We start from the raw sequence: 24,026 nt of genomic DNA on the forward strand, positions 1-24,026 counted from the left end.
ATTTAATCCTTGTATTGTATTCTTCCTGTAGTTTAATAAATGTTATGGAGTAAGTAAAGAAAATGAAAAATAAATTGTTATATTAAAACCTCTTCAATTTTCACAGCACTATGTTTTATAATATAGATACCTCAAAATATTGACTTGAGAGAATGGCTCAGTTGGTATGCATGTTTGGGCCTGTTCATTATTTTACATGTTTTAGGAAAATTAAAGTCATTTTCTTCTTCACGTGTCCTGACAACTTGATTGACAGACATCAATTGCAGACCATCAGAAAAAGCACCACAGGCAGTATTCTAAACATTTCACAATTATCTAAAACACTCACATACTGGTTAAGATCAGATGTCACAGGTAAATACCTTGTTTATTCAGCATTTTTTACAGACCTGGGAAAATGATTTGCTTCCTTGTGGGGAATCTCCTGCTGGTGTTTTGCTTCATGTGGCAATTCATTTTATGCACACTAATTGCACTTAAAAAAAACATTAAAAAACAAACCAGGTTTCTTGTAAGTGAGGTCAGGACTTTATAAAGGATTTTAACCTCTTCTGCAATGGTCAATCATCTACTGTCTTTGCTGTCGGTGTGTAGAGAAAAAAAGGTCTTTCACAGAAAATTGTCTTATTCATTGTTAAATGTTATTTAATTGGTAAGGAGTCACTGCTAGTTATGTTATGCATCTGCCTGCATGGAACTTAAGACACAAGCATTGTTTCTTGTCCTGTTTTAAGTCCAATTAAGGGCAGATGGGGTTATCGGGAAGCACTGTGTGAAGTTGGAAATAAATCTGCAGGTAGCAACTGATACTCAATGTAGATATCAGGTAAGAAGTTGCAAAGTGATGAAAAGGAAAGTATAACAACAATTATGTATTGAATTGAGCAATGAATAGGATCAATTAAATTAAAATTCTTTCCAAAAGGTGTAATTATCTGCCCTTTAAGATTTGAGAAAAAAATTTTATGGGATATACTTCTCTTTGTAGTAATATGTAAATCCAAGGTATAGTCATCATTATTAAGTTTCTGAAAAAAATAACATAAAGAAGTATAACTTATGCCCTAATGAGATTCCTCACACTCTTTAAAAATATGTAACTAGGTAAAATAAAAACTGTTTTTTAAAATTTTAAGCAGTAACTTGAAAGCTTCACTTTATAAAAAATAATAATGGTTTCTTTTATAATCGTCTTATCTGCATTTAAATGAGTTTATTCAAATGCAAGAAAATGCAGGTAAAGAACTGTCTTATTTTAGGAAACAGTTGTCTCCTGTATCCATGGGGACTGATTCCAACACCCGCTGCAGATACCACAATCTGGGGATGCTCATGTCCCTGATGTAAAATGGTGGAGTACAGTTAGCCTTCTGTATCCGAGTATTCCACATGCACAGATCCAGTGGGCCAACCATATAAGTTAACTGATGAAAAACAAGGCATTTGGCTTTAATAGACACAAGTTCTTCAAAATCATATAAGAAATAATTCATGACAATGACTTATTTTGAAGCATGATTTCCATAAAGAAAATTATACTGAATTTTAAAGATTATCTTTTCTGGTAGCATATTTCAATTTAAAGAACTGTTTTTAAATGTATTTCTCTAAGGCCAGCATCATGCATTTGCAAATAAACAAGAATCTTTTTAATGGAAATATAAATTTTTGGCTTTAGGGAGCAACACAAGTAAGAAAAAATTGATTTAAATTATCATGTTGATTAACTTCTATCAAGTTTCCCTTTATAGTCTTTTTATCACTGGTGGTTTTAATTATTTAAAGTAGATTAAAACATTTAACCTAAACCAGAGGTTATTAATCACGTTGTCCCATTAATTTTGGGGGCAATGAACCCCTTCTCAGAATAATGCTTTAATGTACATAAAATACATATGATTACAAAATAAACCAATTATTGAAAAATAAATATTTGAAAATGTTATAAGAAATGGAATTTGAAAAGCAATAAATGTATGGTTTATGGATATACCAACTACTGCAATTATGAAGAAGTGATGAGCTTAAAAGGTAGTTGTAGATGTTTGCAACTGTAAAGTGATATGAAAACATCTGAGATTCTAAAGGTGAAAGAGTCTCAGGCATAACTAACACTACAGTGGTTTGTTATGTCTAAATTCATGGTGGTATGTCTAAATTCATAACTGAAGAAAATGCTAAATTTCAGTTAAAGAATTGAGAAAATAAATTTTTCCCCAAGCCATGATTGAGGATCCCCTCAAGTCTATCCACAGCTCTTGCTCTAAGACAATACTTTTCAGTTGAAGAATTCAATTCAGCAGAAAAAAAAAACATTAAATGAGTACCTGCCATATGTTGAGTTAGGTGCTTCCTCCTTTCTTACATGTGGCGCACACAGAAAACTGTAATATTTTGTGCTGCATTTTGGGGGTTCATAGTTAAGTCAGCCTGCAGCCACAGTCAGCTGGCCCAAAGGGCTCTAGCCACTTGGCCCTATGCAGCTACTCTCAAGAATGAAAGGATAACATTTTCCCCAAACCAATTGGGAAGTTCTGGCCTCAGTACATTAATTATGTGGAAAAAACTGTACAGTTTACCAGAAAAGGGGGGGGGGAAGTGGAATAAAAAAAGAAAAGAACCAGTGTTCATATCTTGTTGCCTCTGGGAACACATGCATTCTTTTTTGCACACTCATCAGGCTCCTGCTTTCATCCTCTCCCAACGGCTTTTTCTGAACTTGCAGCACAACAGTTTGAGGTGCAGTTCTTAAAAGCTAAATCTTGCTAAAAAGCTAAATAAAAGAAACATGCTTTAACAAATATTTAACAGTTAATGAACCTCACACACACTATTATCATCTGATGCCAGGCTGGCATTTGTGATTTTTAAAGGCCATGACAAACTAGAGTAAACCATGCATCCTACTTGAACTGCAGGAAACAGACTACCTTCTGTGAGCTATAGTTAGGACCTCACAAAGCAACCTCACTTTCCCCAAATTAATAAAAGCCTGCAGAGAAGGCAAAATTGAAACTATGTATTTTTTTTCCTTTGGCAATTCTTACCTTTTTGTTGTTCTCTTTAATGTCTTGAGGATTCAGAGACTTGTAGTCACTGAGGGAGAAAATGGCACAGTAGGTACATACAGTAATTGATAAAAACAGCTGTTTTTACAACAAACTGAATCTTAAAATCTGACATTCAGTAACACCAAAGAGTAACTAGCAATTTCACAGCAATTCAATCAACAAAACTAATAGAGTGGAAAATTAAGGAAATAAATAAATAAAAACAGTGATTACAAGTTCCAATACCTGAAGCTTTCCATTTAAAAGAGAAGTTAAGGCAGGAGACCAGTAACTAATCTTGACAACCAAATTCATCATGAGGTAATTCTTTGTTGTCAGTATATAAACAGCTACAAGCTTATTTGTCTCATTTTAATATTTACAGTTTTCATAGTAACTTGAAGTCTGTTTTTTATATGAAATTAAGGAAAAAAATAAGCTCTTTGAAAACAGAAAAAAAATATTTTTCAGCATCAAAAAGGAAAAACTTTTCTGAGATATGGGTAATAAAAAAAATCAAGTATTTCAGGACACATGATAAGAAATTATTTTATGTTATTTTTTAAAAAGAACTATTATTAGCAAAATAGTTATAGAAAAGGAAAGTTTTTCTACTTACATTAAATCTGGTCTAAAGTGGTGTAATATTGCACAAAAAGATAAACCATTCCTCCACGATGTAGTAAAATTGGTGATTTTCACTCCCCGATAGTTTTTTGTAACTTCTTTGCACCAAACAAGTAACGACTGACTAGCATTCGGTTTTCGTCCCAAAACAGGACTTGGTATAGGACTAGGCTAGAATAAAAGAAAAGAGGAAAACATTAAAATAATTTACTGGAAAATGAAATTAACATTAATTGACCTAACCAGATCATTTGAATACTTTGATGTCAGTTTAGGTCCTTCAAAACCGTCATTTAAAGAAAACTGTAAGCTCTAAGAAAGGAGACATGAATCTCAAGCTATTATCTTCAGCTGTAGCCTAAGGTGTCTGCCTGACAGAGAGATAGATAATGCAAGGTTTTAACCTTATACATAAGAACAGGCCAAAAGCTACACTGATGGAAATATTAAAGTATTTAAATACTTAAGGGTAAATATCTATATAACTCTCACATCCTAAAAAAAATTTTCCCCCCAGTGCAATCATGTACAAATGTAGTTCCTTTCTGAGTAGATCAAAAACAATAAATTTTGAAGTCTAATTATAGCATAAATTTTTAGTAATGGAGAGATCAAAATAATAGTTTTTTAAAACACAGTAGTCCGGAATTCCCTGGTTAGGACTTGGAGCATTCATTGCAGGCACCCGGTTCATTGCCTGGTCAGGGAACTAAGATCCCACAAGCCACAAGAAGAGGCCAAAAAAAAAAAAAAAACTACAGTCATCATATCAAAAAGCAGAGACATTACTTTGTCAACAAAGGTCCGTCTAGTCACGGCTATGGTTTATCCAGTGGTCAAGTATGGATGTGAGAGTTGGACTATAAAGAAAGCTGAACACCGAAGAATTGATGCTTTTGAACTGTGGTGCTGGAGAAGACTCTTGAGAGTTCCTTGGACTGCAAGGAGATCCAACCAGTCCATCCTAAAGGAGATTAGTCCTGGGTGTTCATTGGAAGGACTGATGCTGAAGCTGAAACTCCAATAATTTGGCCACCTGATGCAAAGAGCTGACTCATTGGAAAAGACCCTGATGCTGGGAAAGACTGAAGGCTGGAGGAAAAGGGGACAATAGAGCTTGAGATGGTTAGATGGCATCACCTACTCAATGGACATGAGTTTGGGTAAACTCCGGGAGTTGGTGATGGACAGGGAGGCCTGGCGTGCTGCAGTCCATGGGGTTACAAAGAGTTGGACACAAATGAGCAACTGAACTGAACTGAACTAAATCAAATCCATTTTAGTGGCGTGATAACCATATTCAAACCTACTTCTTACCGAGATTTAATGATGGCAAAACAGATTTAGAGTTATTACAGACATCAGGGGTTGGTAGCAATAACACACATTAGTATGCAATTTGGATTTGCTCAAAATATCTTCTAAATAGTGATGACTACTTTTGAATATTATTAGGTCAGTTAGATGCATGGAAGTATGGAGAAGTGCATTTTAAATCTTAAGCATTTACTTGGTCTTCCCCTCTTGTTAAGATACTTAAAACAACAATGATGGCAACAAAACAAAGACTCATAATAAGATTTTTATCCTAAGCTTATATTATTCTTAAAACCATGTCATTTTCTTTTATTGGTAACAATCCCATTTTGTGATGGTACCTTTTACACTCATCTCACATGCTAACAAAGGAATGCTCAAAATTCTCCAAGCAAGGCTTCAACAGTATGTGAACCATGAACTTCAAGATGTTCAAGCTGGATTTTAAAAAGGCAAAGGAACCAGAGATCAAGTTGCCAACATCCGTTGGATCACAGAAAAAGCAAGAGAGTTCCAGAAAAACATCTACTTCTGCTTTATTGACTATGCCAAAGCCTTTGACTGTGTGGATCACAACAAACTATGGAAAATTCTCAAAGACATGGGAATGCTAGACCACCTTACCTGCCTCCTGACAAATCTGTATGCAGGTCAAGAAGCAACAGTTAGAACTGGACATGAAACAACACACTGGTTCCAAATTGGGAAAGGAGTACATCAAGGCTGTATACTGTCACCCTGTTTATTTAACTTATATGCTGAATACATCATGTGAAATGGCAGGCTGGATGAAGCACAAGCTGGAATCAAAACTGCTGGAAGAAATATCAATAACCTCAGATATGCAGAAGATACCACCCTTATGGCAGAAAGCAAAGAGGAACTCTTTCTTGATGAAAGAGGAGAGTGAAAAGCTGGCTTAAAACTCAACATTCAAAAAACTAAGATCATGGCATCCAGTCCCATTACTTTAAGGCAAACAGATGGGGAAACAATGGACTTTATTTTCTTGGGCTCCAAATCACTGCAGACGGTGACTGCAGCCATGAAATTAAAAGGCGCTTGCTCCTTGGAAGAAAAGCTATGACAAACCTAGACAGCATATTAAAAAGCAGAGACCTCACTTTGCTAACAAAGGTCCGTCTAGTCAAAGCTATGATCTTTCCAACAGTCATGTATGGATGTGAGAGTTGGACCATAAAAAAAGCTGAGTGCCGAAGGATTGATGCTTTTGAACTGTGCTGTTGGGGAAGACTCTTGAAAGTCCCTTGGACTGCAAGATCAAACCAGTCAATCCTAAAGTAAATCAGTCCTGAATATTCACTGGAAGGGTTGATGCTGAAACCGAAGCTCCAATACTTTGGCCACCTGATGGGAAGAACTGACTCACTGGAAAAGACCCTGATCCTGGGAAAGATTAAAGGCAGGAGGAGAAGGGGACGACAGAGGATGAGATGGTTGGATGGCATCACTGACTCGATAGACATGAGTTTGAGCAAGCTCCAGGAGTTGGTGATAGACAGGGAAGCCTGGCGTGCTGTAGTCCATGGGGTCACAAAGGGTTGGACACAACTTAGCAACTGAACTGAGCAACTGAACTGAATTGATGGTAACTTTGGAGGTTAATATAATTGAAAACTGAAGAATTAATGCTTTGAACTGTGGTGCTGGAGAAGACTCTTCAGAGTCCCTTGGCCTGCAAGGAGATCCAACCAGTCAATCCTAAAGGAAATCAGTCCTGAATATTCATTGGAAGGGCTGATGCTCTACTTTGGCTACCTGATGGGAAGAACTGACTCGCTGGAAAAGACCCTGATGCTGGGAAAGACTGAAGTCAGGAGGAGAAGGGGACAACAAAGCATGAGATGGTTGGATGGCATCACAGACTCGATGGACATAAGTTTGAGTAAGCTCCGGGATTTGGTGATGGACAGGGAAGGTTGGCGTGCTGCAGTCCATGGGGTCGAAAAGAGTTGGACACGACTGAGCGACTGAACTGAACTGATAAAGAAAACTACTAAAACTTTCTGGACTTTAAATATTGCTAGCAAGAGTGCTGGCTATAAAGGTAAATAGAAGTCCTATAAGGTGAAAGGGAACAATTATTTACCATAATATAATTTGAGTTTAATAAGGAAACCACTCTTGCCACACAGCATACTTAAGACTAACGATGCCGCCATTTGACAAAAGGATGTTAATTCTAAACAATTAAAATCATCAACCTCACAAAATTAAGATTTGTATATTTACTGCTCCTGTGAGAAGACTAGTAAGAAACATGAAGGATGTAATTTCTTACTTTTTATTAACCATCTGATTGCGTTCATGCTAAGTCACTTTAGCCATGTCCAGCTCTTTGCAATCCTATGGACTATAGCCCACCAGGGCTCTGTCAATGGGATTATCCAGGGAAGAATACTAGAGGGGCTGCCATTTTCTCCTCCAAGGGATCTTCCCAACTCAGGGATCAAACCCATGTCTCTTACCTCTCCTGCATTGGCTGGTGGGTTCTTTACCACTTGCCCACCCAGGAAGTCCAACTACCTGATTAACAAATTGTTATATAAACAACCATGTATCTAGCGAAGCATGGTTCTTTAAATAATTACCCATACAAAGTCAATGCTGAAAAATTTCCAGGTCATAAAAATAAACAAATTTGGGTCAGCTCTACTTAATATGAAGAAGTAAATAAAAACAGTATTCCCAATCTAGGATGGCATTTACTTTAGAATAAATGATAGCTCTTTTAACTTATCGAACTAGCTTATATTAAAATGAACTTTTTTATTCTTTCTTGCAATGCAAGGCATGTGGAATTTCCCTGACTAGGGATGGAACCCATGCCCCCTGCGGTGGAAGCGTGGAGCCTTAACCATTAGACCACCGAGGAAGTCCTAAAATGAACGATGAAATATCTCTTTTACCTAAAAGTGACTCCTCACTGTGACTTTCAAATCCCTCTAGTCACTTATCGTGAAACTGCAATGAAGAATGGACTGCGAATGAGTCAGGGAATCAGTGAACTAGGCACAGATACATTTTAAAAAATATTTTCTATTATTTTAAAGATTTCCTTTATTAAAATGTATACACATATATGTATGACCGAGTCCCTTTACTGCTCACCTGAAACTATCACAACATTGTTAACTGGCTGCTGCTGCTGCTAAGTCACTTCAGTCGTGTCTGACTCTGTGCGACCCCATAGACAGCAGCCCACCAGGCTCCCCCGTTCCTGGGATTCTCCAGGCAAGAACACTGGAGTGGGTTGCCATTTCCTTCTCCAGTTAAGCTATACCCCAATAAAAAACGTTTCTTGGTGTTAAAAAACATAAAAATAAAAGAAGAAAAAAATGGTTTTTCTAGATCAAATTATACTATTAAGGTATTGATTCATTCCAAGCATAGTTAGTATGCCCACAGGCCAGATAATCTGCAACTAGTATTACACTGGGACTCCCCAGGTGGCTCAGTGGTAAAGAATCTACCTGCAATGCAGGGAACACAGGTTTGATCTCTTGTTCAGAAAGATTCCCAGGAGTAGGAAATGGCTACCCCCTCTAGTATTCTTGCCTGGGAAATCCCATGGACAGAGGAACCTGGCAGGCTATAATCCATGGGTCTAAAGAGTTGGACATGAGTTAGCGACTGAGCATACACACACACATCATTACACTGCTTACTTCTAATCATCAATAGCATGTACATAAGTAAAGTACTAGAAGTCTTCGTCACCGTGCTGTAATCTAGAGTGGCTTTCTGTACTTAAAAATTGAGGAAAATCTACCATGTCATTATAATTATGAATGTATCCTTGTTTCTAATAACACTCAACATGAAAAGGCTAAAGAACTAAAGTAAACTGGATCTATTCTAACAGAGAACAGAATAATTAGAATAATATTAAATGTTTTATAATATTTAAATATTTTATAATATGAAATATTAGAATAATAGAATAATATTAAAACATCTCACCGGGATGCTTACTGAACTTTCAAGAAAAAGAATTCATACCTAATTGAAGAAACTGATGAAATTATAAGCCCTATAAAATGGTCATGTTGGTTGCAGGAAAAGGAAGCTGACATAGTCACTGTTTGATGAGTCATCAACTTCAGAAGTACTGACTTTTTATCTAATATTTTGCAGAGGGTAATAAATAAATAGTCAAATCATTTCAAAATCTTGGTACTTGTCTCACAGTGCCTCAAGAGGGCTTCCCTGATGGCTCAGACAGTAAAGAATCTGCCTGCAATGCAGGAGATCCAAGTTTGATCCCTGGGTCAGGAAGATCTCCTGGAGAAGGGAATGGCTACCCACTCTGGTATTTTTGCCTGGTGAATTCCATGGACTGAGGAGCCTGGTGGGCTAAAGTCCACGAGGTCGCAGAGTCAGACATGACTGACCAACACTTTCATAGTAGCAAGATCAACCTCCCCTGCCTCTCACCCGTTATGCTCATTAGACCCTTTCCTTTGATCACTTTGAACCAAACCGACCTCTTAGCTGTTCCTTGGATACACCAGGCATGGTCCCACCTTAGTACCTTTACACAGATAATTACAGTTACACAGTATATATAGCAAACTCCAATTACAACCATTTCTATCACACATATTTTATCCCCCCAACCCCCACCCCCATCTAATAATGCAACCCATCTCTGCTGCCCAACACCAGCCCTATACTTACAACCTTCCTTCCTTTGCTCTAATCTTTCCACAGTAGCTATCTTCTTACGGTTCATATACTTTATTTTGGTCATTACCAAAATGCACTTATTGGTTATACTTATTGCTTATTACTTGTCCATCCTCACAAATAAAAGGGCCATGAGGGCAGGGATTTTAGTTTGCCTTATTTACTAACCTATCACAGAACAGTTCCTGGCATATAGTAGGCACTCAGTAAATACTGTTAAATGAATTAATGCACCCAAAACATTTTAGCACAAAGCATGGCACATAGTAACTATTTGATAAATGTTAGCCCTTGGACTGCAAGGAGATCCAACCAGTCCTTTCTAAAGGAGATCGATCCTGGGTATTCATTGGAAGGACTGATGCTAAAGCGGAAGCTCCAATACTTTGGCCCCCTCAAGCGAAGAGCTGACTCACTGGAAAAGACTCTGATGCTGGGAAGGACTGGGGGCAGGAGGAGAAGGGGACGACCGAGAATGAGATGGCTGGATGGCATCACCAGCTCGATGGACATGAGTCTGAGTGAACTCCGGGAGTTGGTGATGGACAGAGAGGCCTGGCGTGCTGTGATTCATGGGGTCGCAAAGAGTCAGACACGACTGAGCGACTGAACTAAACTGAACCCCAATTATTATTACTACCATTGATACATTATCAGTATTTGAATTCCTATTTCTGAGGGTCTTTTGGAAATTTTAACAATTTAACAAAATCTTCTCTTCCAACAACACAAGAGATGACTCTACACATGGACATCACCAGATGGTCAACACCGAAATCAGACTGATCATTTTCTTTGCAGCCTAAGATGGAGAAGCTCTATACAGTCAGCAAAAACAAGACCAGGAGCTGACTGTGGCTCAGATCATGAACTCTTTATTGCCAAATTCAGCCTGAAATTGATGAAAGTAGGGAAAATCACTAGACCATTCAGGTATGACCTAAATCAAATCCCCTATGAGAAAGTGAGAAATAGATTTAAGGGACTAGATCTGATAGAGTGCCTGATGAACTATGGACAGAGGTTTGTGACATTATACAGGACATAGGGATCAAGACCATCCCCATGGAAAAGAAATGCAAAGAAGCAAAATGGCTGTCTGAGGAGGCCTTACAAATAGCTGTGAAAAGAAGAGAAGTGAAAAGCAAAGGAGAAAAGGAAAGATAAAAATATCTGAATGCAGAGTTCCAAAGAATAGCAAGGAGAGATAAGAAAGCCTTCCTCAGCGATTGATGCAAAGAAACAGAGGAAAACAGCAGAATAGGAAAAACAAGAGATCTTTTCAAGAAAATTAGAGATACCAAGGGAATATTTCATGCAAAGACGAGCTCAATAAAGGACAGAAATGGTACAGACCTAACAGAAGCAGAAGATATTAAGAAGAGGTGGCAAGAATACACAGAGGAACTGTACAAAAAAGATCTTCACGACCCAGATAATCACAATGGTGTGATCACTCACCTAGGGCCAGACATCCTGGAATGTGAAGTCAAGTGGGCCTTAGAAAGCATCACTACGAACAAAGCTAGTGGAGGTGATGGAATTCCAGTTGAGCTATTTCAAATCCTGAAAGATGATGCTGTGAAAGTACTGCACTCAACATGCCAGCAAATTTGGAAAACTCAGCAGTGGCCACAGGACTGGAAAAGGTCAGTCTTCATTCCAATCCCAAAGAAAGGTAATGCCAAAGAATGCTCAAACTACTGCACAACTGCACTCATCACACACACTAGTAAGGTATTGCTTAAAATTCTCCAAGCTAGACTTCAGCAATACGTGAACCCTGAACTTCCAGATGTTCAAGCTGGTTTTAGAAAAGGCAGAGGAACCAGAGATCAAATTGCCAATATTCACTGGATCATCAAAAAAGCAAAAGAGTTCCAGAAAAACATCTATTTCTGCTTTATTAACTATGCCAAAGCCTTTGACTGTGTGGATCACAATAAACTCTGGAAAATTCTGAAAGAGATGCGAATACCAGACCACCTGACCTGCCTGTTGAGAAACCTGTATGCAGGTCAGGAAGCAATAGAACAACAGACTGGTTCCACATAGGAAAAGGAGTACATCAAGGCTATATATTGTCACCCTGCTTATTTAATTTATACATAGAGTATATCATGAGAAACACTGGGCTGGAAGAAGCACAAGCTGGAATCAAGATTGCTGGGAGAAATATCAATAACCTCAGATATGCAGATGACACCACCCTTATGGCTAAAGTGAAGAGGAGCTAAAAAGCCTCTTGATGAAAGTGAAAGAGGAGAGTGAAAAAGCTGGCTTAAAGCTCAACAGTCAGAAAACTAAGATCATGGCATCTGGTCCCATCATTTCATGGGAATAGATGGGTAAACAGTGGAAACAGTGGCTGACTTTATTTTTCTGGCCTCCAAAATCACTGTGGATGCTGATTGCAGCCAGGAAATTAAAAGACGCTTACTCCTTGGAAGGAAAGTTATGTCCAACCTAGATAGCATATTAAAAAGCAGAGACATTACTTTGCGAACAAAGGTCCGTCTAGTCAAGGCTATGGTTTTTCCCGTGGTCATGTATGGATGTGAGAGTTGGACTGTGAAGAAAGCTGATCGCCGAAGAATTGATGCTTTTGAACTGTGGTGTTGGAGAAGACTCTTGAGAGTCCCTTGGATGCATGGAGATCCAACCAGTCCATCCTAAAGGAGATCAGTCCTGGGTGTTCATTGGAAGGACTGATGCTGAAGCTGAAACTCCAATACTTTGGCCACCTCAAGAGAAGAGCTGACTCATTGGAAAAGCCCCTGATGTTGGGAGGGATTGGCGGCAGGAGGACAAGGGGACAACAGAGGACGAGATGGCTGGATGCATCACCTACTCGATGGACATGAGTTTGGGTAAACACCGGGAGTTGGTGATGGACAGGAAGGCCTGCCTTGCAGCGATTCATGGGGTCACAAAGAGTCGGACACAACTAAGCAACTGAACTGAACTGAACCGGAAATTTTAACGGCTATGAATTCTTCAAGCTAGTGGAAAAATTTTTTGCAAACAATGCTTTAAATATAAGGTAATATTGATAGTCTATGTGCCAAATGGGGTACTTGGTATTTTTGACAATCTTTTTTATGGGTTTAGTGGGAAAAAAAGAAGCTATGTGTGACTTTGTAATCTATTGTTTTCCAAAGAAAAGAAGACACCACAATCTGGCCATTAAGGGTAGAACTATTTAAAAGTTCTTTTTTGTATTTTTGCAATGACCAGATGTATCAGAAGGCATTTCTATTTAATATTTTGGGGAAGTAAAGTGCAGATTTTACAGCTGACTTTTTTAATGCACTGAGAGAGGAAATATCTAAAAGCCATTCTAATAGTAATGTTATGATAAGAATGATGAGAGTCTGTACAATTAAGTGATCCTCCCAGTTCTCTTGACTTCCCCAGTGGCTCAGTGGTAAAGAATCTGCCTGCAATGCAGATGTGGTTTAGATCCCTGGGCTTGGCAACCCACTCCAGTATTCTTGCCTGGAGAATCCCATGGACAGAGAAGCTTGGCGGGCTATAGTCACAGGGTCTCAAAGAGTCGGACACAACTGAAGCACGCACTGAGCACATACATCCAGTTCTCTTTCAGTAAAGTCACTCTGTGGATAAAATTGCATCACCTCAGTTTTACTGAGAATTACAGTTAGATGTTAAGCATCATGATTATAAAGGCAATTTAAAGTGGTGAGAGTAGAAAGGAACAGGGACTTGAAACCAGTTTGACTTGGTAGTTCTACGGTCTAATATAGATAATATTAATATATTATTTGTTAACATAGCATATTATACAGAGTATTAAAGATAGTAAGGCCAGCTAATTATTCTTGCTAACAACAGAAGCAGGATCTCTTTAAGGAAATCTAGTCAAATAACTTGTTACAAAATTTCCTAAATTTCAATAGTTGTAAAAAATTTGCAGGAGGAGAAGGGAATGACAAAGGATGAGATGGTTGGACAGCATCACCGACTCAATGGACATGAGTTTGAGCAAATTCTGGGAGACGGTGAAGGACAAGGAAGGCTGGTGTGCTGCAATCCATGGGGTCGCAAAGAATCGGACATGACTTTGTGACTGAAAACAAACAAGAAATTTCAATTCCACTTTTTTCTACTCTACCCCTCTGACTATGACTGCTTTCTCTTTGGCTGTTTCTACTTCTTCCACTGATACAAGCATATATTCCCCTAGGTATTGCTCGAAATAGTTTTCTCTCTCCACAATCTGAGTTGATTCACTCCCAGGATTCCAACCATCACTCCCATGCAGATAATTCCCAAATAGACATTTAGAGCTCATACTACCTCAAGTTGACATTTCCAGCTGGCTGTCCTTCCTGCTACATAAAATTCAAATTCAATATGTCCCAAACCATGATTATACTTTTTCCTTATAAACTGCTCCGTTATCATTATATCTGCAACCTATATCACAATTAAATTGTCCCAATCATCTAGACTCTTAATCTCAGAATCAGCTTTGAACTCTTCCTTCACCTATCATCCTTTACAAGTTAATTCATGGCCAATTTTTACTGTACTGTTGTAATGTTTTTGCCATTTATCTTCTTTTGCCTAGGTTATTGCACAATCTTCCTAATAGGTCTTCCTTTTTCCAAATTCTCCCTTTTCTGATCCACTGCCATAGAAACAATTTAACTGCAGGTTGAAGTCTCTAATGGCTCTCAAAAAGTGTAAAGTGAAAGTCACTCAGTCGTGTCTGACTCTCTGTGACCCCATGGACTATACAGTCCATGGAATTCTCCAGGCCAGAATACTGCAGTAGGTAGCCTTTCCCTTCTCCAGGGGATCTTCCAACCCAGGGATTGAACCCAGGTCTCCCACATGGCAGGCGGATTCTTTACCAGCTGAGCAACCAGGGAAGTCCTCAAGAACATACAAACATGATTTCAAAATACTAAGCATTGAATAGCAAACTCTTTCAATGCTTCTACCCTAAATCACTATGCTTTTCTGCCTAGCTCCCAGATCCCCCACTTCCAGTCTTTGTTCATACAGATTGTCACCCAACTACGAATATCCTCTGTTCCAAGTATAGTTACTACAATTCCACTCCATTTTCAAGATCGAGTTCAACTGTCATCGCCAACGTGAACTCTCATTCCAACTCCGAGTCAGCAGGAGCACTTTCTAAATGTTCCTTTGACTCTTTATGTCTCTTTTATAATATTTTTACTACAATATATTCAATTCTTCTTTCTACAAAGAGACTAACTTTTCATTTACTCTTAAAGTATAGTCTGAGAGCCTACTATGTCCCATATGCAATGTTAAAATCTACACATGGAATAGCTCATTTAATCCCACAGCTCCTCTGAGATAGTACTGTTACTTCCAATTTCAGTTGAGGAAACTGACATTACACATCTAGAACTGGAGGAGTTACAATCTATACTAAGGTGTTCCCATTCCAGAGCTTGTTCTCTTAAGCAACACAAATTTCACACTTTGAGATAAAACAGTTTTAGGACCTCAATAAAAACTGTCAGTTTTTTGAGACTAGTGATTGCCTCAGTCAACTTAAGTTTTTCAGAACTTAGATCACAGCCCATTGTATACTAAATTAATTGATTTTTTAAAACGGTATTTGACCCAGGAGAACCCTAGGAGTATTCTATTAATAAAACCCTTTGCCCAGCCTCTTGGATTTTAGCTTACTGGTTGGAACTAGAACTAGAACTAAATACACAACAATGAGATACATACTACCATTGCTGAAGCTGCAGAAATTTTGGTCTCCCTAATAGTGATTCTGGGGAATCTTCTCTCAACTATAAATTATTGCAAATAGTTGAGGGAACTTTGGATAAATTTAACATTTGGGAAATGAAGGGATGGAGCCAAAGCAAAATCAATACCCAGTTGTGGATGTGACCGGTGATAGAAGCAAGGTCCGATGCTGTAAAGAGCAATATTGCATAGGAACCTGGAATGTTAGGTCCATGAATCAAGGCAAATTGGAAGTGGTCAAACAGGAGATGGCAAGAGTGAACATAGACATTCTAGGAATCAGCGAACTAAAATGGACTGGAATGGGTGAATTTAACTCAGATGACCATTATATTTACTACTGTGGGCAGGAATCCCTTAGAAGAAATGGAGTAGCCATCATGGTCAACAAAAGAGTCCGAAATGCAGTACTTGCATGCAATCTTAAAAACGACAGAATGATTTCTGTTCGTTTCCAAGGCAAACCATTCAATATTACAGTAATCCAAGTCAATGCCCCAACCAGTAATGCTGAAGAAGCCGAAGTTGAACGGTTCTATGAAGACCTACAAGACCTTTTAGAACTAACACCCAAAAAAGATGTCCTTTTCATTATAGGGGACTGGAATGCAAAAGTAGGAAGTCAAGAAATACCTGGAGTAACAGGCAAATTTGGCCTTGGAGCAAGAAATGAAGCAGGGCAAAGGCTAATAGAGTTTTGCCAAGAGAACACACTGGTCATAACAAACACCCTCTTCCAACAACACAAGAGAAGACTCTACACATGGACATCACCAGATGGTCAACACCGCAATCAGATTGATTATATTCTTTGCAGCCAAAGATGGAGAAGCTGTATGCAGTTAGCAAAAACAAGACCAGGAGCTGACTGTGGCTCAGATCATGAACTCCTTATTGCCAAATTCAGACTTAAATTGAAGAAAGTAGGGAAAACCACTAGACCATTCAGATATGACCTAAATCAAATCCCTTATGATTATACAGTGGAAGTAAGAAATAGATTTAAGGGTCTAGATCTGATAGATAGAGTGCCTGATGAGCTCTGGACGGAGGTTCGTGACATTGTACAGGAGACAGGGACCAAGCCCATCCCCATGGAAAAGAAATGCAAAGAAGCAAAATGGCTGTCTGAGGAGGCCTTACAAATAGCTGTGAAAAGAAGAGAAGCAAAAAGTAAAGGAGAAAAGGAAAGATATAAGCATCTGAATGCAGAGTTCCAAAGAATAGCAAGGAGAGATAAGAAAGCCTTCCTCAGCGATCAATGCAAAGAAATAGAGGAAAACAACAGAATAGGAAAAACAAGAGATCTTTTCAAGAAAATTAGAGATATCAAGGGAACATTTCATGAAAAGATGGGCTCGATAAAGGACAGAAATGGTACGGACCTAACAGAAGCAGAAGATATTAAGAAGAGGTGGCAAGAATACACAGAAGAACTGTACAAAAAAGATCTTCATGACGAAGATAATCACGATGGCGTGATCACTCACCTGGAACCAGACATCTTGGAATGTGAAGTCAAGTGGGCCTTAGAGAGCATCACGACAAACAAAGCTAGTGGAGGTGATGGAATTCTAGTTGAGCTATTTCAAATCCTGAAAGATGATGCTGTGAAAGTGGTGCACTCAATATGTCAGCAAATTTGGAAAACTCAGCAATGGCCACAGGACTGGAAAAGGTCAGTCTTCATTCCAATCCCAAAGAAAGGGAATGCCAAAGAATGCTCAAACTATCGCACAATTGCACTCATCTCACACGCTAGTAAAGTCATGCTCAAAATTCTCCAAGCTAGGCTTCAGCAATATGTGAATCGTGAACTTCCAGATGTTCAAGCAGGTTTTAGAAAAGGCAGAGGAACCAGAGATCAAATTGCCAACATCAGCTGGATTATGGAGAAAGCAAGAGAGTTCCAGAAAAACATCTATTTCTGCTTCATTGACTATGCCAAAGCCTTTGACTGTGTGGATCACAATAAACTGTGGAACATTCTGAAAGAGATGGGAATACCAGACCACCTGACCTGCCTCTTGAGAAACCTGTATGCAGGTCAGGAAGCAAGTTAGAACTGGACATGGAACAACAGACTGGTTCCAAATAGGAAAAGGAGTACATCAAGGTTGTATATTGTCACCCTGCTTATTTAACTTCTATGCAGAGCACATCATGAGGAACGCTGGGCTGGAAGAAGCACAAGCTGGAATCAAGATTGCCGGGAGAAATATCAATAACCTCAGATATGCAGATGACACCACCCTTATGGCAGAAAGTGAAGAGGAACTCAAAGGCCTCTTGATGAAAGTGAAAGAGGAGAGTGAAAATGTTGGCTTGAAGCTCAACATCCAGAAAACGAAGATCATGGCATCTGGTCCCATCACTTCTTAGGAAAAGATGGGGAAACAGTGGAAACCGTGTCAGACTTTATTTTTTTGGGCTCCAAAATCACTGCAGATGCTGAATGCAGCCAGGAAATTAAAAGATGCTTACTCCTTGGAAGGAAAGTTATGACCAGCCTAGATAGCATATTCAAAAGCAGAGACATTACTTTGCCAACCAAGGTCTGTCTAGTCAAGGCTATGGTTTTTCCCGTGGTCATGTATGGATGTGAGAGTTGGACTGTGAAGAAAGCTGATCGCCGAAGAACTGATGCTTTTGAACTGTGGTGCTGGAGAAGACTCATCTTGAGAGTCCCTTGGACTGCGGGGAGATCCAACCAGTCCATTCTAGAGGAGATCAATCCTGGGTGTTCATTGGAAGAACTTATGCTAAAGCTGAAACTCCAATACTTTGGCCACCTCATGCGACAAGTTGACTCACTGGAAAAGACTCTGATGCTGGGAACGATTGGGGGTAGGAGGAGACGGGGACGACAGAGAATGAGGTGGCTGGATGGCATCACCGACTCAATGGATATGAGTTTCAGTGAACTCCGGGAGTTGGTGATGGACAGGGAGGCCTGGCGTGCTGTGGTTCATGGGGTCGCTAAGAGTCGGACACGACTGAGCGACTGAACTGAACTGAACTGAAGCCCAAAACAACAGCAGTGATGAGAACAAGAATACGTGTATCAGTACTGTTCCCACCTTTTTTCAAAGTGTTTTTATTTAAATAACTTCATTTTATTCTCATACTAAAACTGAAAGTTCAGCTTTGTTATTCTACCAGACAATCAGAAAGATTATTCTGTAATAAAATCATATTGAGAGGTACTTTTGCTTACATGAAAGGAGGACTAACATTTAACACATTTTTAAAAATCTGAACAAATCTTAGACAACTTTACACAACCTTCTAAGAAATGTCCAAGCCAAGACCTGGACTGACCAGAAAACCAGAGGGGGTGAGACTCTCAATTCTCCTTTCTTAATCACTGATCTGGAAGAGTGAGTGAAGAGGTAGAACTGCACCTTAATAGCAATATGATCCCCTCCACCTTCAAAAGTAGAAAAAACAGAATAATAAAGATAAGAGCACTTAAATATATCATATAACATGGAAGACAGCCAATATTTTATAACTATAAATGGAATAAAACCTTTAAAAATTGTGAATCACTACGTTGTACACCTAAAACTTATATAATATTGTACAGAAACTAGCCTCAATAAAACTGAAAGCAAAAACTAATGAAACAGAAAGTAAAAATGCAATAAAAAGGATTAATAAAACCGGAAATTACTTCTTTGAAAAGACAAAATTGATTAAACCCATAGCATGACTGACCAAGAAAAAAAGAAGGAAGAAATTCCTAGAAAAGCATAGCTAGAAGAAATTTAAAAAATTAAAATGGAGAGTTCTATTACTCTTAAAGAAATTGATTTTGTAATTAAAAACCTTCTTATAAAAAGTTATTTGGCTTCAATGATAAATTCTACCAAACACTCAAGGAAGAAATATCTCCAACATTACACAAATTCTTCTAGAGAACAAGAAAAATGAATTTAATTCCCTGTCTCATTTCATGACCCAAACAAATCTTTTTTTCCCCTCAAGGTACTTAAAAAAAATTTTTTATTGAAATATAATTGATTTATAATGTTGCGCTAATATCTGTGACTTTCAAACCCCTCTAGTCACTTAACCTGAAATGACTCAGTCATACATATCTATACTATTTTTCACATTTTTTCCCATTTTGGTTTATCACAGGATACTGAATACAGTTCTTTGTGTTACACAGTAGGACCTTGTTGTTTATCCATCCTATATATACTAGTTTGCATCTGCTATCCCAAATTCCCCCACTATCCCTCTCTCCTGCCCCTACTTGGCAACCACAAGTCTGTTCCCTATGTCTGTGAGTCTCTTTCTGTTTCGTAGACATATTCATTTGTGTCATATTTTAGATTCCTCATATAGGGATATAATATGGTATCTGTCTTTCTCTTTGTGAGAAAGACATCTTTATCTATTCATCTATCAAAAGACATTTAGGTTGTTTCCAAGTCTTGCTCTTGTAAATAGTGCTGAAATGAACACAGGGGTACATGTATATTTTTGAATTATACAATTCTAGGTATATGTCCAAGAATGGATCCCTATCAAATTACCCATGACATTTTTAACAGAACTAGAACAAATAATCCTAAAATTAAACAAAGCAGGAGGCATAACCTTCCTAAACCTTAGATAATACTACAAGGCTACAGTAATCAAAACATCATGCTATTGGCACAAAAACAGATATATGGATCAATGGAACAGAACAGGGAGCCAGAAATAAACTCACATACCTACAGTCAATTAATCTACGACAAAGGAGGCAAGAATAAACAATGGGAAAAAGATAGTCTCTTCAGCAAGTAGTGCTGGGACAGTTGGAACAGCTGCATGTGAGTCAATGAAGTTAGAACACACCCATACAACATACACAAAAATAAACTCAAAATGGCTTAAAGACCTAAATGTAAGACAGGATACAATAAAACGCCTAGAAAAGAACATAGGTAAAAAAATTCTCTGACTTAAATCGTACCAATGTTTTCTTAGGTCAGTCTCCCAGGGCAATATAAATAAAAGCAAAAAAACAAACAAAAAAAACAAGTGGGACCAAATCAAACTTACAAGCTTCTGTACAGCAAAGGAAACCATAAGCAAAATGAAAAGCCAACCTACAGACTGGGAGAAAATATTTGCAAATGATGTGACCATCAAGGACATCAAAATATATAAATAGCTCATACAACTCAATAACCAAAAACAACCCAATCAAAAAATGGGCAAAAGAACTAAATAGACATTTCTCCAAAGAAGACACAGATGGACAATAGACACACAAAAAGATGCTCATCAATGTTAATTATTAGAGAAATGCAAATCAAACCCAAGCAAATCTTGATATCAAAATTCAGTAGGATAAGACAAAATTATAAAAAAGTTGTGAATATAGAGGCAAAAGTGTTAATGAAAATATTAGTATATTGAATCTAGCAATTTATAAATTGAACAAACTGGACTTAGCACAGGAATGCATATTTGACTTATTATTAGCAAATCTATTGAGGTAACTTGCCATATTAACAGATTACAGGGAAAACATGTACAAACAACCATCTAAATAGAGAAAAGTAATAAAATTTTATGTCCATTTATATTCTATAAAATAACCTTGGCAAACTAACAGTAACAAAAAAATTCCTTAACTTGTATAAAGCCTATAACAAATATCACAATGGTAAAATATTCAATGTTTTCCCTTTGAGATTGGGAATCTTTCACCACTTTTATTCAACATTGAACTGAAGGTCCTTGCAGCTGCATTAAGGCTGGAAAAATCTATAATGGTATAATTATTAGAAAAGAAACAAAATTACAACCGATATTATTTATATATAATGTGATTATATAGAAAATCGAGAGAAATCTACAGATAATTAGATTTGAATAAGATAATTTTAAAAGGTCATAGGATATAAAAAACAATGTACAAAACCAACTGCATTCTTATACACCAACAAAATCAGTCAGAAATTAAAATTTTTAAAGTATTTTATGTTAAAGTACTAAGAAATAAACCTATAAATAATATGCATGACATCTATAAAAAAATCTATCAAGCATTATCATGAGAAAATAATGGAGATCTAAGCAGATTGAGAAATATACCATATTCATGGATTTTAGAAAGTTCAGTTTTGTAAAGAGACCAATTTTTTTCCAGGGAGAAAGGGTTAACCAACAGACCTAAACCCCTTCTTCATGAGGAAATGACCTGAGTTTACTTTCTAGCATATTTCCATGGAAATGTACTAGATAAGATTAATATAAAATGTCAGATTTATTATCAAGGAACATTATTTATTGCAAAAATGACCCTATCTTAATGAACTACATCTAGATTTGGAAACCTGTTAATAAACTGTAAAAGCCTACTGAAAAACAAAGGCCACAGCTTCCCTGTACTTAGTGAGATTCTCGTAAACAAATCAGTCCCTTGAGGGATCTGACAGTTGGATATATCGGCTATTATAAGATCTTATATTTTATAATCTTACAAGCCAGAGTAGTCCACATTTACTTATCTGGTTTTCTCACATTAAAACCAAACAGTTCATGGGGGGGCTAAAATATGGCACTATGTACCTGATGCTATAATGCTAACATACTGCATCTCCTGTCCTTCCATAAAGGTAAGTAAACCTGGTGTCAAATTATATATATATAAAACAAAGAGCTTATAATCAGAATACACACAAAAAAAAACCCTATAAAACAGCAAGAAAAAAGGTCATCCAATAGAAAAATGGGCAAAAATTGCACAGTTCAACGAAGAAAAAAATTCAAATACCCAGTAAACATGAGAAAATTTTCTTCATCACATTAATATTCAGTGAATTGAACAAGGAAGGCACTACTACATATTTCCCTTGAGAAAGGTTAAAAATGTTGTCTCTTAATTAAAATAAAACTAAAATTTAATAAGATTAAAAATACCGAGTGTTGGCAAGGATGTGGAATAAAGGGAGATCATAAAGAACTGATTGAAAAACTCTGACATCAACTGCTGTGGTAAATTTGAAGATGCACATATCCTAAGACCCAGAAATTTTAGGCTTATATCCCATGGAAATGGATGCTTACACAGAACAGAACACATGCTCAAAACTACTTACAACATGTAGTGGTTTATTATTGATATCTTAAATGAATATTTTAAAACTTTCTCATTTTTAATACCTAATAATGTATATATCAATAGGTATAACTCAAACAAAACCTTTTTGAGCCTTCAATAAACTAAAAAATATTTTAACTATGGCAAAATACACACACTATAGTGTTTACCCTCTTAACCATTTTTAAGTGTACAATTCAGTATTCCTATTGTTGTGCAACAATCACGGTCTCCAGAACATTTTCCAGCTTACAGAACTTATCCATTGAATAGTAATTGCCACCCTTGGCAATCACCGGGCTTCCCTTGTGGCTCAGCTGGTAAAGAATCTGCCCGCAATGCGGGAGACCTGGGTTTGATCCCTGTGTTGGGAAGATCCCCTGGAGAAGGGAAAGGCTACCCACTCCAGTAATCTGGCCTGGAGAATTCCATAGACTGATGGGGTCACAAAGAGTTGGACACAACTGAATGACTTTCACTTGGCAACGACCATTCTACTTTCTGTCTCTGCAATTTTGACTAGTTTAGGTACCTCAACTAAGTGGAATCACACACACCTATCTTTTTGTGACTGACTTATTTCACTTAGTAAATTGTTCTCAGCATTCACCCATGCTACAGCATATGTCAGAATTACCCTTCTTTTTAGGGCTAAATGATATTTTATTACATGTCTATACCACATTTTGTTTAACCATTCATTTGTCAATAGACACATGGATTGCTTTCAGGTCTTCGCTAATGTGAATAATACTGCTATGAATATGGGTCTATAATTATCTTGGGACCCTGCTTTCAATTCTTTGGGGTACACACCCAGAAGGGAGATTAGTGTATTATATGCTATTTTAAAACTTTTGAGAAATTTCTATAATGTTTTCCACTCTTGCTGCATTATATTACCTTCCCACCAATAGCTCAAAAGGTCTCAATTTTTCCACATCCTTGCCAACACCTGCTATTTTGGGGGGTGGTTCTTTTGGGGTTTTGTTTTTGATAAGTGAAAGTCACTCAGCTGTTTCTGACTCTTTGCGACCCCATGGACTATACAGTCCATGGAATTCTCCAGGCCAGAATACTGGAGTGGGTAGCCTTTCCATTCTCCAGGGGATCTTCCCAACCCAGGGACTGAAACAAGGTCTCCCGCATTGCAGGTGAATTTTTTTACCAGCTGAGCCACAAAGGAAGCCCACTCTTGTTTTTGATAAGAGTCATTCTAATAGGTGTGAAGTAGTGTCTCAATGTGGCTTTATTTTGCATTTCTCTAATGATTAGGGATATTGAACATCTTTTCATGTGCTTATTGGTTATTCATATATCTTCCTTGGTTAAATGTACATTCAAGGCCTTTGTTCATTTTTGAGTTGTGTGTTGCTTGCTTTTTGTTGTTGAGTTTCATTAAGTTTGCTATATGTTTTAGATATTAATCCATTATTAGACAT

At 37.6% G+C, this 24,026-nt stretch overlaps 1 protein-coding gene across 12 annotated transcripts in view; it reads right to left on the reverse strand.

Annotated features, from left to right (window-relative positions):
- Positions 1-24,026, reverse strand: part of EHBP1 (EH domain binding protein 1) — a 385,114-nt gene that overhangs the window by 99,347 nt on the left and 261,741 nt on the right. For all 12 annotated transcript variants that reach the window (XM_055400514.2, XM_055400518.2, XM_055400515.2 and 9 more), the window contains 2 exons: positions 3,673-3,851; positions 3,051-3,099 (listed from right to left, as the gene is read on the reverse strand). In XM_055400514.2, coding sequence (XP_055256489.1) covers positions 3,051-3,099; positions 3,673-3,851 — 228 coding nt within the window. The remainder of the gene's footprint in view (positions 1-3,050; positions 3,100-3,672; positions 3,852-24,026) is intronic.

This window comes from Moschus berezovskii, chromosome 11 (assembly GCF_049115385.1).
Source record: "Moschus berezovskii isolate FMDL1 chromosome 11, NW_MosBer_1.0, whole genome shotgun sequence".
In the NCBI taxonomy this organism is placed as follows: domain Eukaryota; kingdom Metazoa; phylum Chordata; class Mammalia; order Artiodactyla; family Moschidae; genus Moschus; species Moschus berezovskii.